Raw genomic sequence first — 16086 nt, forward strand, 5'->3', positions numbered from 1 at the left:
ATAGGATTTAAACCAACAAAAGTAAGGAAGGACAAGAATGGTCACTTCATATTTGTTAAGGGTAATACTCAATATGATGAGATCCCAATTATTAATATCTATGCACCCAACCAGAATGCACCTCAATTTATAAGAGAAAATCTAACAGACATGAGTAACTTGATTTCCTCCAGCTCCATAATAGTCGGAGATGTTGGATGGATCCTCCAACAAGAAGCTGAGCAAAGAAATCTTAGATTTAAACCTAATCATCCAACATTTGGTTTTAGCAGACATTTACAGAACATTTCATCCCAACAAAAATGAATATACATACTTCTCATCAGCCCACGGAACTTACTCCAAAATCGATCACATCTTAGGTCACAAGTCTAACCTCAGTAAATTTAAAGGAATAGAAATTATTCCATGCATCTTCTCGGACAACCATGGAATAAAACTTGAGCTGAGTAATAACAGGAATCTGCATACTCATACAAAGCATGGAAATTAAATAACCTTATGCTGAATGATAGCTGGGTCAGAGATGAGATTAAGAAAGAAATCGCCAATTTTTTGGAACAAAACGACAATGAAGACACGAACTATCAGAACCTCTGGGACACCGCAAAGGCAGTTCTAAGAGGGAAATTTATAGCACTGCAAGCCTTCCTCAAGACAATGGAAAGAGAGGAAGTTAACAACTTAATGGGACATCTCAAGCAACTGGAAAAGGAAGAACATTCCAACCCCAAACTCAGTAGAAGAAAAGAAATAACCAAAATTAGAGCAGAATTAAATGAAATTGAAAACAAAAGAATAATACAACAGATCAATAAATCAAAAAGCTGGTTTTTAGAAAAGGTCAATAAAATAGATAAACCTTTGGCCAACCTAATCAGGAAAAAAAGAGTAAAATCTCTAATCTCATCAATCAGAAACAACAAAGACAAAATAACAACAGACTCCTCAGAAATCAAAAAAATCCTTAATGAATATTACAAGAAACTGTATTCTCAGAAATATGAAAATCTGAAGGAAATTGACCGATACTTGGAAGCACGCCACCTTCCAAGACTTAGCCAGAATCAAGTGGAAATGTTTCACAGGCCCATATCAAGTTCGGAAATAGCATCAACCATACAAAACCTCCCTAAAAAGAAAAGCCCGGGAACAGATGGTTTCACGTCAGAATTCTACCAAACTTTTAAAGAGGAATTAGTACCTATATTACTCAACCTGTACCAAAAGATAGAAAAACAAGGAAGACTACCTAACACGTTCTATGAAGCAAACATCACCCTGATCCCCAAACCCGGAAAAGACCCAACAAGAAAAGAAAATTATAGACCGATATCATTAATGAATATAGATGCAAAAATATTCAACAAGATCCTAACAAACAGAATCCAGCAACACATCAAACAAATTATACATCATGACCAAGTCGGTTTTATCCCAGGGTCTCAAGGCTGGTTCAATATACGTAAATCTATAAATGTAATCCAGCACATAAACAAATTAAAAAACAAAGACCATATGATTCTCCCAATCGATGCAGAAAAAGCTTTTGATAATATCCAGCATCCCTTCATAATCAGAACACTTAAGAAAATCGATATAGAAAGGACATTTCTTAAACTGATAGAGACCATCTACAGCAAACCCACAGCCAATGTCATATTGAATGGAGTTAAATTGGAATCATTACCACTCAGATCAGGAACCAGACAAGGCTGCCCATTGTCTCCATTGCTTTTTAACATTGTAATGGAAGTTTTAGCAACTGCAATTAGGGAAGAAAAGGCGATCAAGGGTATCCATATAGGGTCAGAAGAGATCAAACTTTCACTCTTTGCAGATGATATGATTGTATATCTGGAAAACACTATGAACTCTCCTACAAAACTCTTAGAGGTGATCAAGGAAAACAGCAGCGTCTCAGGTTACAAAATCAACATTCATAAATCGGTAGCCTTTATATATACCAACAATAGTCAAGATGAAAAAACAGTTAAGGACTCTATCCCATTCACAGTGGTGCCAAAGAAGATGAAATATTTAGGAATTTATCTAACAAAGGATGTGAAAGATCTCTATAAACAGAACTGTGAAAGTCTAAGAAAAGAAATAGCTGAAAATATTAACAAATGGAAAAACATACCAGGCTCATGGCTGGGAAGAATCAACATTGTTAAAATGTCCATACTACCCAAAGCAATATATAATTTCAATGCAATCCCTATTAAAGCTCCACTGTTATACTTTAAAGATCTTGAAAAAACAATACTTCATTTTCTATGGAATTAGAAAAAACCTCAGCTAGCCAAGACATTATTCAGAAATAAAAACAAAGCAGGAGGAATTACGCTACCAGACCTCAGACTATACTACAAATCGATAGTTATCAAAACAGCATGGTATTGGCACAAAAACAGAGAAGTAGATGTCTGGAACAGAATAGAGAACCAAGAGATGAACCCAGCTACTTACCGTTATGTAATCTTTGACAAGCCAATTGAAAACATTCAGTGGGGAAAAGATTCCCTATTTAATAAATGATGCTGGGTGAACTGGCTAGCAACCTGCAGAAGACTGAAACTGGACCCACACCTTTCACCATTAACTAAGATAGACTCTCACTGGATTAAAGATTTAAACTTAAGGCATGAAACTGTAAAAATACTAGAGGAGAGTGCAGGGAAAACCCTTGAAGAAATCGGTCTGGGCGAGTATTTTATGAGGAGGACCCCCCCGGGCAATTGAAGCAGCTTCAAAAATACACTACTGGGACTTGATCAAACTGAAAAGCTTCTGCACAGCCAAGAACACAGTAAGTAAAGCAAGCAGACAGTCCTGAGAATGGGAGAAGATATTTGCAGGTTATGTCTCTGACAAAGGTTTAATAACCAGAATCCACAGAGAACTCAAATGCATTAGCAAGAATAGAACAAGGGATCCCATCACAGGCTGGGCAAGGTATTTGAAGAGAAACTTCTCTGAAGAAGACATATGAAAAAATGCTCATCAGAGAAATGCAAATCAAAACTACTTTGAGATACCATCTAACTCCAGTGAGACTAGCCTATATCACAAAATCCCAAGACCCGAGGGATGGGGAGATGTTGGCGCAGATGTGGAGAAAAGGGAACACTTTTACACTGCTGGTGGGAATGCAAATTAATACATTCCTTTTGGAAAGAGATATGGAGAACACTTAGAGATCTAAAAATAGATCTGCCATTCAATCCTATAATCCCTCTACTGGGCATATACCCAGAAGACCAAAAATCACATCATAACAAAGATATTTGTACCAGAATGTTTATTGCAGCCCAATTCATAATTGCTAAGTCATGGAAGAACCCAAGTGCCCATCGATCCACGAATCTATTAATAAATTGTGGTATATGTACACCATGGAATATTATGCAGCCTTAAAGAAAGATGGAGACTTTACCTCTTTCATGTTTACATGGATGAAGCTGGAACATATTCTTCTTAGTAAAGTATCTCAAGAATGGAAGAAAAAGTACCCAATGTACTCAGCCCTACTATGAAACTAATTTAGGGTTTTCACATGAAAGCTATAACCCAGTTACAACCTAAGAATATGGGGAAGGGGGAAAGGGAGGGGAGGGAGGGGGAAGATGGGTAGAGGGAAGGGGATTGGTGGGATTACACCAGCGGTGCATCTTACAAGGTATATGTGAAACTTGGTAAACGGTCTGTGAAGCTATTCAATGTTGACCCATGAATATATCAATGTACACAGCTATGATTTAATAAAAATAAATAAATAAATAAATATCCTTCTACAAGGAGCATTTGTAGTGATTCTTGGGAAGTTTTCATTTATTATATTCTCCAGTAGGGTTTCAATTCCTTTGGGACATACTTCTTCACCTTCAGGGATACCACTAATTTATATGTATGAACACTTTGTGAAACTGCCTAATTCTCTATGTGATAGCTCTGCCTTTTCTCTATTCTGTCTCTTTAAATGCCATGGTTAGCTCATGTTCTTTATCCTCTACCTCTGTGATTCTTTTTTCTCTATGATCTTTTATTGACAGTTTTTACTGCATTTTTGAGTTTTCAGATTGACTCCTACAATTCTGAAGCTCTACTATATCTTTTCTAATTTCTTCATATCTTTCATCCATTTTTTGCATCTGTTTTTGGATTTTTAAAATTATTTTCCACTTTCTCTTTAATTCCCTTCATTGTTTTTGGCTCCACATTTTAAATTCCCTTTTTGTGATTTCCATTATTTCCTTATAGGTAGAATCTTCTGCTGTAGCTACTTCATGATCCCTTGGCATGGTTTCTCTGTTCTGTTTTTTCATGTTGCCTACATTTTTCTGTTAGTTCCTGTACGTGTGTTTTGTTCATGTTCACTTCTTTCCCCTACGTTTTTCTCTTACTTCCTCCCTCACTTTAAATTACCTTCTCTCAGTGCTTAGGTATTAAAGTCTTTTTTGATATAGGAACGAAAGGAAAAGAAGGGTAAAGAGTGAGAAGAGAAAAATGGAAAAAAATGTTACAAAGGGGAGATAAAAGAAAAACATTGAAAAAAGGAGAGAAAGAGACAAAAGAGATATGAGAAATGATGGTCTTTAGCAGGGTGGTTTGACCCACACTGTAATTCTAGGAGTCCAGGGAGCCAGGCTGTGTGGGTCCCTCGAGGTCAGAAGCTCCTTGTCAGCCTAGCCAAAGCAAAGACCCCACCTCTGCCAAATATAGAAAAAAATCAGCAGTATTTCACAGTGGGGATCTAGCAATACTGTCTTTCCAAAGGCCAAAGCTAGAAGGACACCTAGACCAGTGGCTCAAGGCCTTCTTGAGCCAGACCAATGCTGTGACACCCTATTTCAATCCTCAGTGATGGTCTCTGTCCCATAAATGGAACGCAAAATGAAAAAGAATATAGCAGATCAGAAAAAAATGAAAAAATCACAAAAAGTAGAAAGAAAATTAAGAATAAAATTATATACAATAAAAAACAGGATATCTTAGTTGTATGATAAATTTATGTGGGAAACAAGAGAAAAGTACAAAAATCTATAACAAAAGAGAGAAAAGAGAATAATTAATAATAAAAACATAATAAAATGGGCTGAAAAACTGTTACAGAAATGGAACCCTTGCTATTGAAGAAAGTAAAGATGAAAAACTGAAAATATGATGAAACCAAACCAACCAAAAACAAAAAAATAAATAAACAAACAACAAGCATAGGAAAAAAATTGAGGACAGAAGAAAAAAATTAAAAAGAAAAAAATATATATATATATAATATATTGCCATATATTGTCTGAACACCAGGTGGTGCTGAGGTATTAGGAGATGTAAAATACACAGGCTGGTTTTGCTGTATAAGATGGGGGCCAGAAGCCGCTATCTAGTTGCCGAGGAGAGCTGCCCTGTCTTCATGATTTATTCCCCCTCAATCAGGGCTTGGTCATTTTGCTAGCATTCAGTCTACACAGGATTGAGATGTTGCCAGATTTCTTAAGAGACACACCTATCAAACAGTGCCCCCTGGACATAAAGTGGCTTTTCCAGGAGTGTGGAAGCCATTTAAATCACCCCAAGGATGGCTGCCTGAGCTTAGCTGGCATGCCAGACCCAGCCATGCCCTAGGACCTTGTGGACTGTTCCTCTCTGGTGGCCCTCCCACAATGGTAGTAGCTGAGCTAATGGGAGTTCCATCCTGCCCAGTGATTCGATCCTGGCCACCAGATGCTGTTCAAGTTCACTAACTTGCTTAAGCTCTTCCAAGACACCCCCAGCAAGCAGCCCAGTCCAATAACAGAAAACTGCAGGAAAGACCTTTCTTGTCTCTAGCACTCTGCCACCAGAAGGTTGGCCAGCCTTTTTCTGACCCTAGGCACTTGTCTTCTAGCATATCTTTCATAGCTCCTGATCTCCTTGTTGACTCCTGGAGTCCCCTAATGCTTCACCATGCCCCCAGAATGATGTTTCTGGGCAGGATCCCCCAGGTGGCTGGAGTCTTCTTTTCCCTGTTTTACTAGGGAGGACTGCAAAGGAGATGTCTCTAGACTGCCATCTTGCTCTGCCCTCAACAATAGAACATTTTAAATATGTGAACTGTACCAACTGTATTACAGGCATTCATTATTGAATGAATGATTCAATGAGCAAACAGTATAGTGCTTATGAATAACAAATTCTGGCAATGTATTCTATTCCTAGCTACATATTTTGGGTATTAAAAAGATAAAACAAAGGAAAATATTGCAAGAAAACCTATAATTTCCATTTGTAGTTACACGTTTTCCTCATTGAAAATAATTTAAACAATTTTCAAATAAATCCAGACTTAAACAAGAAAATTCCAGAATGATACCATTCACTAAGCATTTGTTATGTCATAATGTTAATTCTGCAGATTCTCTATAAAGATATGGTTAGACTAAGAGATAAATCATACAAATTCTGAAATTAATAAAAACATTGTTAGTTGACTAAAAAGGAGAAGCATATGGAAAATGTGTCTTCCACACATGAGTCAAATTATAGCCATGGTGTGCTGAAATTGACCCACACCATTTCCCAAAATTCAACTGTTAAATTTTTAAAAATTTGAGAAATTTGTTAAAAACACTATTATTAACATTGAATTGCATAAACGTATTAATTAATTTAAAAAGCTTAAAACAAAGATACTCAAAAGTCATCACTTCCTGATTATTTTATTATATTTTATGTTATAAATGTTATGGGGGGAGTGCCTACTGTGTCTGTAAGGTGGCAAAACCATATAATGATATGCAACTGAACAGCAATTCCCAGTTCCACATTTAGCAACATCATGTGGGAAGGTTGAAATCAGACATGAGGAAAATGTTTACACCACAGGAACTGGCAGATGCTATAAACTAGGACTTTCCCTATCTCTTATCCTTACAACATCAGCTCTTGAATATTAACCAACACACCATTAGTGTGCTACTATACTGATGTTACTGTCACTGCTATGGCACCGTTACGTGTAAATCTTTGGTTTAGATCCCAGGAATTATGTTTTGCTTTACACAAAGAATGAAGCAAAAGTCTGCTATGGTTGGCTTCTAGACAGGCAGAGTCAACGCTCAAAGCAATTTATTATTTCTTTTGTACTTTACTATACCCTCAACATAATGGCCACATTTTCCCCGATTCCCTTTTGTGAAATAGCCACGCCATGTGTCTGTTATCAAAGTTAAGAATTTAGAAAATGATTCCAAAATAAAAAGATGCCAAACTTGTAATGACTAAAAAGAAAGAAAATAATCTTGAAGGGTATAGTGAGAAAAGCCCTCATATACAATGATAAAGGAACATAAATTAATAAATATTTTAAAAGAAACTTAGCATCTAAAGTAAAACTTGGTCTCGTTATTTGAATTTAACATTAAGAAAGATTAATTTATCAAATGGTACTCAAAAAGTATTATGTATGATAGAAAAACAGGACTTAATTTGTAATTTGTTTAAAAGAATATTATGTATAATATTAAACAAATTTACAAAACCACTTGAAACTAAAAAATAAAATTACATGTGTATACAAAGTGCCAGAAGTAAATTCAACTAAATATTAACGGTAGTTAGAGTATTTGGAATATGACTGATTATTTTCTTTTCCTTTAAGATTTCTACAATTTCTAAATTTTTAAACTAAAAATCAAATTTTTCAATGTATTGTTCAATATATTTTGATTTTAAAAAATGTCCGTATGTTTTGTGATAAATGTCATGAAAATATAGCTGGATAAAAGTAGGATTTAAATTATTAATGGTTGTGGCATATATTAAAGGATTTCTTGTTAATTTAATATATAATATTTATTTGTGTAGGTATAAATCACCAAATTTTCATGGTAATAATTTACCAATGTATTTATTTTGCAATAAATAATTCCTATCTTTAATTTAGTACCTTCTGATATTTCTTAATCTTTCATACAATTCTCAAAATAACATCAATTTTAGATCAGTATAATTAAACTATATCGTGCCTTTGGAGTAAAAAAGTATCAAAATTTAAATAATAGAGTACTTCAAATCCAAAAAAAGGAAGAAGTGATTTCTTTAAATAAACTAGTTAATCAATGCTGTGAAAAAGTAGAGTTTACAGAAAAGTAATAGATGGGGAAAGGGACAAGATAAAGGAGACGCAATCCACTATCTTTCTATTTTATTACTATATTAATATGTGTAGGGAAAGTAAACGGGTTTAGAGGATTATGATAAATAGCCTGTGAATTTTCTTTTGATGGAAGAGAAGATTAGAAACTGTTAAGTAACAAATCTGGTACTATGTACCATTTAGTGCATTATGGTATTTTAATTGTGCTTTCTAGTTCAAAATGAAATGTTTAATCATATTGAATTGACAAAGTAAAGCCTGAACTTACTCAAGGTGTACATTGTGATGATTTGATAGAGGTACACGCCGTGTCACGATGACCATAATCAAGTTAACTAACACATTCTATTCTCTAAGTTAGAGCCCCAGAACTCGTTCATCTTAGAACTGAAAGCTTATAATTGTGCTCTGACACCCAAATCACAATCAAAAAGTATGTGGTATGTCACAAAATTACTTTTATGATTCACAAAGAAGGAATATAAAGTTCTAGGGCATCTTTGATACTTCAAATCTACTTAGGACAATAATGGCACTGATTTGAATAGTAGTGCTATCTTTACATTTGGAAATGCACATGGTCTAAAAACATACAGGTACTTAATCGACATGTGTTTGAAATGACTGGTTTACCTGAAATTTTGACTTGAGACACCACTCCGTCTCCTCCATCGCTGTGGGCACGAACCTCTACAACATACTCTCCATCCCTGGGGATCGGGACTTCTATGGAGTGTTTATGAGTTGAAAACAGCTTACCATTATGCTGGCCGTCGGGTCTGTAGAGTACCTTACGAAGTTCAAAAACATGAATACTTAGTACAGTCATAATAATGAGCCAGTGCCCTAACAATAAAACTAAAATAAAAATGTTCACACTTTTATTCATCAAGACTAATACATTTTAAACCAGTGGAAAAATTCATGTTATTTTCAAGTCACGAAAACTTATGTCTACATTTTTCTTTAAGATTATCCAAGACGATGTGACTGAAGCATCTGAATTTTATTTTTCGAGACAACTCAAAACAATGAGATGAAAAGAATGTAACTTTTTAGGCAAAAGGTATAAAACGAGGGCTCTTTCATGGTAGTGAAGTGGTCTTAAAAAATGTCTGTCAGCATCGTAAGGAGCTTGCTAGATGCTGCAAACTTACTGCTGCCAAAGAAAAATGAATTCATCTGTTTCTCCTTTTTAATCAGTGATTATTCCAACAACTATTCTTTAAAGCAACTATTCTACTTATCTTACTTGACAGAACATTTTCTTAAAATTCCCTGAAGTTGTTTTATTTATTTCAAAATTTATCATGGCATTCTGTCATCTGCCTTGACTACACAGCTTAGAATACGAAAGCTGAACGGGTTTTGCCAAAACAGCAAAAATCGCAAATATCAATCATTCCTTGTAAGAATGGAGCTTTTGTGGAGAATAAACTAGTAATCTTTTATATACCTTATATCCTGTCACTGTAGATTCATTTGATAGGGCCACGACATGATCCCAGGTGATTATGTAGCGTGAACCAGACCTTATTGAACTGATGATTCTCGGAGGTTTGCTAGGAGCTGTGAAACGCAGTAACATGTTATCAATGATCACGACATCCCCACTCAGTTCTGCAGACTTCATCGCATCAGGAATTATGATACTGATGATAATGACACTAACAACAACAGCACCTAATTTTGACGAATGTGTCCTACGTGCCAGGCCCCGTGCTCGGCAATTTCCATCCACGAGTTTAGTTGATATGCTCAATGTAACTCTTACTCTCTTTCCTTCATGCTCTACTTTGGGTTTGTTTCTCTTACAGCCTTTTGAAACTCCTGTTTTTAAGGTCACCAATCACATCCCTTTGGCCAAATCTAATGTCACCCTTTTGAGTCTTTTCAAACTGAACATTTTTGGAGTATTTCGCAGAGTTGAACTTCTTCCTCTCTGAATCTCTTAAGCTCGTATTTTAGCAACTCTGCTTTCCATCTGTCTCACTGGCTGCTCCTTCTCATTTAGCATCTGTAGCTAGCTCCATGGCCTTGCTTGACTTCTAACTGTTGGAACTATTCAGGACTTGATCCTGAGCATCCTTTTCTCCTCCCTCCGTGAACATTCCCTAGGTCCTTGTATCTGAACCCCTGGCTATAATACTCAAAATTCTATTTCTAACCCTAATCTCTCTTTTGACATTAGACATGTGCCCCGCTGCCTAGCTGTTCTCAAGAATCTAGAAGATTTCTCAGAGGTGATGTAATCAAGATGGATGATTGGCCATGAACCCCCAAATCTGCCTTTCACGAGTCCCACCTACAGCCAATGGCATGACCAAACCCGTTTCTCAAGCAAAAAAAAAATTCAGTTTTCCATTCCACTCATCACCAACATCCAAATTAGCAGCAAGTTGCCAACTCTGCCTGCAGAAAATGTCCCACCTCTCTCTGTCTCTGTGGTCACTTAGTGAGAGACATCAGTGCTCTCCATGAACACTGAACCAGCCTCCTCAATGGCTCTTCTGCTTTCACTTTTAACTCACCACTATACATTTTCTGCCCAGAATTCAGAAAGATTGTTTAAGAAAACACAAATTAGATAATATTCTGTGCCTTATAATCTTCCAATGGTTTCTTACCACATTTAGATAGAGCTCAAACTCCCCTCTTACAAGGCATATTTAGTCCCCAGCACACACACACCCCCCATCTATGCCCTGTCCCTGCCAGCACTGAACACCTAAAACATTTCAAACTCTTCCCACCTTCAAGCGTTGTGCCAGTTATTCCCTCTGTCTGAAACAATCTTTTTCTGCTCAGTCCTTCTTACTACTCATCAATCAAATCCTAGCTTAACTGGCATCTTCCCAAACTGGTCTTTCCTGACCACTCATTCAGAATTTCCCACCCAAGTCTCTTTCGATTTTTTGTTTGTTATATTTCCCTGACACCTGATATGACCAAACATACTTGTTTTTCAGAATTATATTTAAGTTTCTGTGTCCTTTCATTAGGTTGTAAACTCTGTGAGAATAGGATCTGGGTCTGGTTTGGTCCATCTGTATCCTCACCATCTAAAACAGGGCGGGGCATAGAGCACGCTTCTGATGAATCAATAAATAAATTGAGTTCTTTTTGTATGTTACAAAATGGAGGTTTAAATACGTATGGTAATTTGTCTATCATCATGCATTTAGTAAGTGGCACAGATAGATTTAAAACCAATGTCTGACACCAAAGTCTGGCTTTTGTCACCATGTTCTGTAATCTCATTAGGAGATTTTGTTTTGTCCCCAAGTGAATTCCATAAATTTGCAAACTTTAATGGTAATCACATTTTCAAATTCTTAAAAAAATTCTTAGTCTTGTGTACAAATTCTCCTTTTTTGTATATTCAACTTGGGTTCAAGAACAGAGACATCAAAATGAAACCAAAGAGATTAGAATGACTGACAAATCTGAGCAGAGTAGGTTGTTTTGTTATATGAACCATGAAAACATACAGTAATAAGAGCAAATAATTCTACAACATTTATCTTGCATTTGCATTGTGCAATGAAGAAGGTTCCTATATCAAAGCATACAAAAACAAGCAGACTTTTAATTTTATCATGCTGTTTATGCATTCCTACTAAAACAATGTTTACATTAATAAATACAGAAGGAAGACAAGTTTATGGTACACAATTTTGGGGGAGGAAGTCTTTACAAAATGTACAGATGAAATGTAAAACAAAAATGTTCAATAATGGAACATTAAATATAGGAAGTCATCCTACACATTTTTCCATTGTCTACTTGTATACCAACTAACATTTTAAAAGAAATCACGTATGGCTATAAAGTATATCATTGAACACTTAAATGTTGTCCACCAGCTAGGTAGAAAATTTCCCTCAAATGTACTTGCATTGCTGAATCAGGTGATATTTGACAAGCCTAAAATCAAAATAGGGGACTCACGTGCTTTCTTGGTGAAGGTCTCAATCACGTCACTTGGAGGTCCACACCCTGCACTATTGCAGGCCCCGACTTCCACAAAGTACTGAGTATCGGGCAGAAGATTCTCCAGCCTGGCAGAGTACTCTTGGCTGCTAACTTGAATTCTGTGTGCAGCTTCTTCTCTGTCATGGCCAGCCCAGTACCGGATCTGTAATCATATTTTTCATTTACATAGAGATAAATGAAACGATTATAAAATGGAACTGGATGGTTCAGATTCACTTGATAAGTGTGAGGTTAATATGTAGAATGAGCACATTTTGGAACATTCAGGAGTGGGGGAACGCTTTCCTTTCATCTCAGGCAGGGCAGTTTCTGATCACATTCACCAAGGTCTGAGTACCCATTCCCCAGAGTGCTTGGGTTACCAGCGAGTTACAGCACCTTTCTGTCTGCACTGCCCCCTTTCCTGTTCACGCTGCCTTTCCCCATACTTTCTTCCTAGGATCCTATTTAAAAGAAACAAAGAAACAATGAAAAAGCATCATCTCCTACACTTTTGCATGAGGCTTTCTGCTTTGGGGAGAGCCAGACTAAGACAAATGCCTTCCCCCAAATAAGAAAATGAAGAACTTCCTAAATACCAACCAATGCTCACTGTAACAATCTAAACTTTAAAAACACTTGAGTAGACTAGTCAGGATTGTTAACCCTTTATGATGATTATGAAATCAATCATCTGAGTTAATCTCTGATTCTGCTGCTAAGAGTTTTTGCATTCATTATTCCTGATAGCCTATTTTGCTTATTTTCATTCAATTAATTAAGTGAATATTTTACCTGCTGGGTAAAGTCTTTTGTGGGTTCCTGGGGAGGAGCTCGAAGTTCTAAAGGGCCTTTGATAAGAAGGACTTTTTGCATTCTTCAAGCTTACCCACACTGTAGAAAAGCTCACTGGGTTTTAATATTGCAAGTGGGGAGCTTTTGAACCCAACAAAAGGGAAAACATGAGTGACAAACATTCTACTAAGATACACATGAAAACCATGAGAGAAGAAAAGATTATTTTCAGCCCAATTGCCTGCAATTCTCTTTTGACATGTCAGGAAATTAACTTTGAGATGGGATCAGTCACAGAGGACTCAGGGCTTTCCAGCTTTATATTTCATTTTACATGTTTAATGTGCTGCGTTTCTTTTTTTCCTGTGTATCTTTATAACTTGGATCCATCATGCATTTTCATGGGACATGCAGTGGCTATTGGTTTTCATGATCATTTATCTTGTGAACCATTGGCTTTTCCCATCTCATTCCAAAATAGAAACAATAACCACATTATAGTCAGCTGAGATTTCCTCCCATACATCTGCAGAAATATTTCCTTACAGGAAAATAAATGAAATGAATTTTCTCTTCTAAAGACTTTTACACTTGTCTCTTTGATGGTCAGGGTTGTATGTGAAAGATGTAAAAGAATTTTAAGAAACGATGAATGGAAAGAATAATTCTATGATTTACTTCCAGCAATTTTAATCATACCATCCTCTGGAGAGGCAAGACTTAGATTAAAATCGGGTTATTACAATTATTACTGGGAAAAACATTTCTAAGCTTCAAGTTCTTTATCTTTAAAATGAGGAAATAATAGTGTTTATCTCCTGTATGGGCTAAGTACAATGAGATTAATTAAATGTTTAGTAAAGTAAGTTTCAATAAACGTTATCATTGTTTTCATCAATATCATCATAATCATCCTCATCATTGCCATCATCATCATCTTCAAATACCTAATGACATAACAGGGAATTAAATGCGGTTATTTAATTACTCTACACAACAGTTCTAAGAGCCAGCAGTCCTTAATACAATGCTAATCCAATTTAGACTGGATTCTGCAGAAAACATGACATCATTTCACATATATTTTTTAAATTTCAGAATATTATGGGGCTACAATCATTTGGTTACATGATTTGCTTTCCACAGTTGGAGTCAAAGTATAAGCTCTGTCCATCTCCCAGCAGGGTGCATTGTACCTGATAGGTATGAATTTACTTCTCCTCCATTTCCCCTCTCATCTGCTCAATTTTCATGAGTTTTACTGTCATTTGTGTTCACAGATGTTGATCATTTAGTTCCAATGTAATAGTGAGTACATGTGGTATTTTTTTTTCCATTCTCGCAATACTTCACTAAGAAGAATGGTCCCAGTTCCAATCCAAGCTTTTACAAAAGGTATTACTAACCCCGTTTTTATTTTTGCAATGGCTGAGTAGTATTCCATAGCATATATATTCCACATTTTTAAGTCCAATGAATGGAAAATTCAAAGTTAGGAACTTCTGTTTTACTCTTGAAAATTATCTCATAACTGACCCCCATACTAAACAAAAAGAATATAGTGTTAGATGCCACATAAATTAATGGGACACAGAATATTGAAAGAAATAACCTACTGGAAAATGTATAGTTATATATTTATGAAAAAATATTTTTGCTTTATAAAAATTGAACTCACCTGATAGGTTTCCACTACTTTTTCTAAAACATGTTTCCAATAAACAGATATCTCAGAAGATGATAAGACTTTTAGACCTACTTCTGTTGGGGCTTCACTAGGAGCTGAAATTTGAAGAGAACATTCCATGGTTAGTAAGATTTTTCCATAAAATTTGAATAGCACCATTTGCTATGTGAATGGCTATTCCCCAAATAGTTTAATCTTTTCAAAACAAAAGAAATCAAATTATCTTTATTAACTCTTCCTCTATTTTTACTAACGTTCTTTATTTCATGGTCTTTAGTAATACACATACACACATTTTCCTATACATGAATGTTAATATACATGCAGATGTATAAACAAACACATTACACACTTTTGGAAAGCTTCACAGATTCCTACTACATCTATGAATAAGAACCACACCAATTTATTTTTTACTATTCCCAACTGATACGCTCAAGAAAGCCTGTAGTTGCAAATTAAAGTTAATAATGTTTGTGTTATCAACTCTCCATTATAAAAAATAGGAAATTAGTATTTATTATAAAAAATTATTCATTAAAACTAATTTTCTATATTTTATAAAATGACTATAAGTACCCACAATATTAATAAAACTTCCCTCTTTTATGTTCGAGCTAAGACCTTTCTAAAAAAAAAAAAATTTCAGATCCTCTGAAACAAGTTGTGACATCCACCGTTTCTTAAGCTCAGGAAAGCTTTTATATGTCTTATCTTCCAACTGGGCTTCAACTCAAATATGTATCAAAAAGGCCTGTGTTCAGGGAAAAATGTAATTTACATCCCTTATGAAATTTACACAAAGAAACCAAAGAAGCCTTTAAGCAGGGGTGATCAATTTTTATTGTCTTTCATTAAAAGGCCATAATCCTATTTAATGTTAAAGAAATTTTCTACACATGAATATTGTTTCCCTTCCAAATCCAGGTAAACATGTAGCACTATGATTAATTTCTTAGCAGGAGAAGAAAAGATTAACACTTACACAAGTTTCAGCACATGCAAGTTTTAGGAGACTCATGAAATATTTAGGAGAGAAATATAATTAAATACAAATGACCAACACTAACTGGATGACAAGCTATTTGCCTAAAAGGTACTTCAGCATCAAATAAAGCAGTAAAAAAATGATATTGGGTGAGAAGATGAGTCATGAAATGCTTTTAACTTTCATTTTCTCTGTCAGAGAAACTCATTTTCAAATTATTAATACTGAGTCCAATTATACTTTTGCTGAATGAGCACAAGCATATAGAACATAAGATTTGTCATAAAGACATTTATATTGTTTGATAATAAATTATTCCTATTTTTTATTCTCTCCATGCATTTGGTTGGGCTTTTAAAAGGATGCAAATGTACGACTGGGTTTCACGTGTGTATCTTTTTAACAAATGTTAATGTGTATATTTCAGGTATATGACATGATATTATAAGATATATTTTTATATATGAGTATATGTGTGGTAAAATGGCATGTACAGAAAGTAAA

The 16086-nt window shown here is 35.3% G+C and overlaps 1 protein-coding gene across 3 annotated transcripts in view; it reads right to left on the reverse strand.

The window, feature by feature from the left end:
• The window catches only part of CNTN1 (contactin 1), a 388261-nt gene that overhangs the window by 50970 nt on the left and 321205 nt on the right, over nucleotides 1-16086 (reverse strand). For all 3 annotated transcript variants that reach the window (XM_053556863.1, XM_053556866.1, XM_053556864.1), the window contains exons 20-23: nucleotides 14586-14689; nucleotides 12089-12275; nucleotides 9594-9706; nucleotides 8771-8927 (exon numbers count right to left, since the gene is read on the reverse strand). In XM_053556863.1, coding sequence (XP_053412838.1) covers nucleotides 8771-8927; nucleotides 9594-9706; nucleotides 12089-12275; nucleotides 14586-14689 — 561 coding nt within the window. The remainder of the gene's footprint in view (nucleotides 1-8770; nucleotides 8928-9593; nucleotides 9707-12088; nucleotides 12276-14585; nucleotides 14690-16086) is intronic.

This window comes from Nycticebus coucang, chromosome 12, assembly GCF_027406575.1.
Source record: "Nycticebus coucang isolate mNycCou1 chromosome 12, mNycCou1.pri, whole genome shotgun sequence".
NCBI classification, from domain to species: Eukaryota; Metazoa; Chordata; class Mammalia; order Primates; family Lorisidae; genus Nycticebus; species Nycticebus coucang.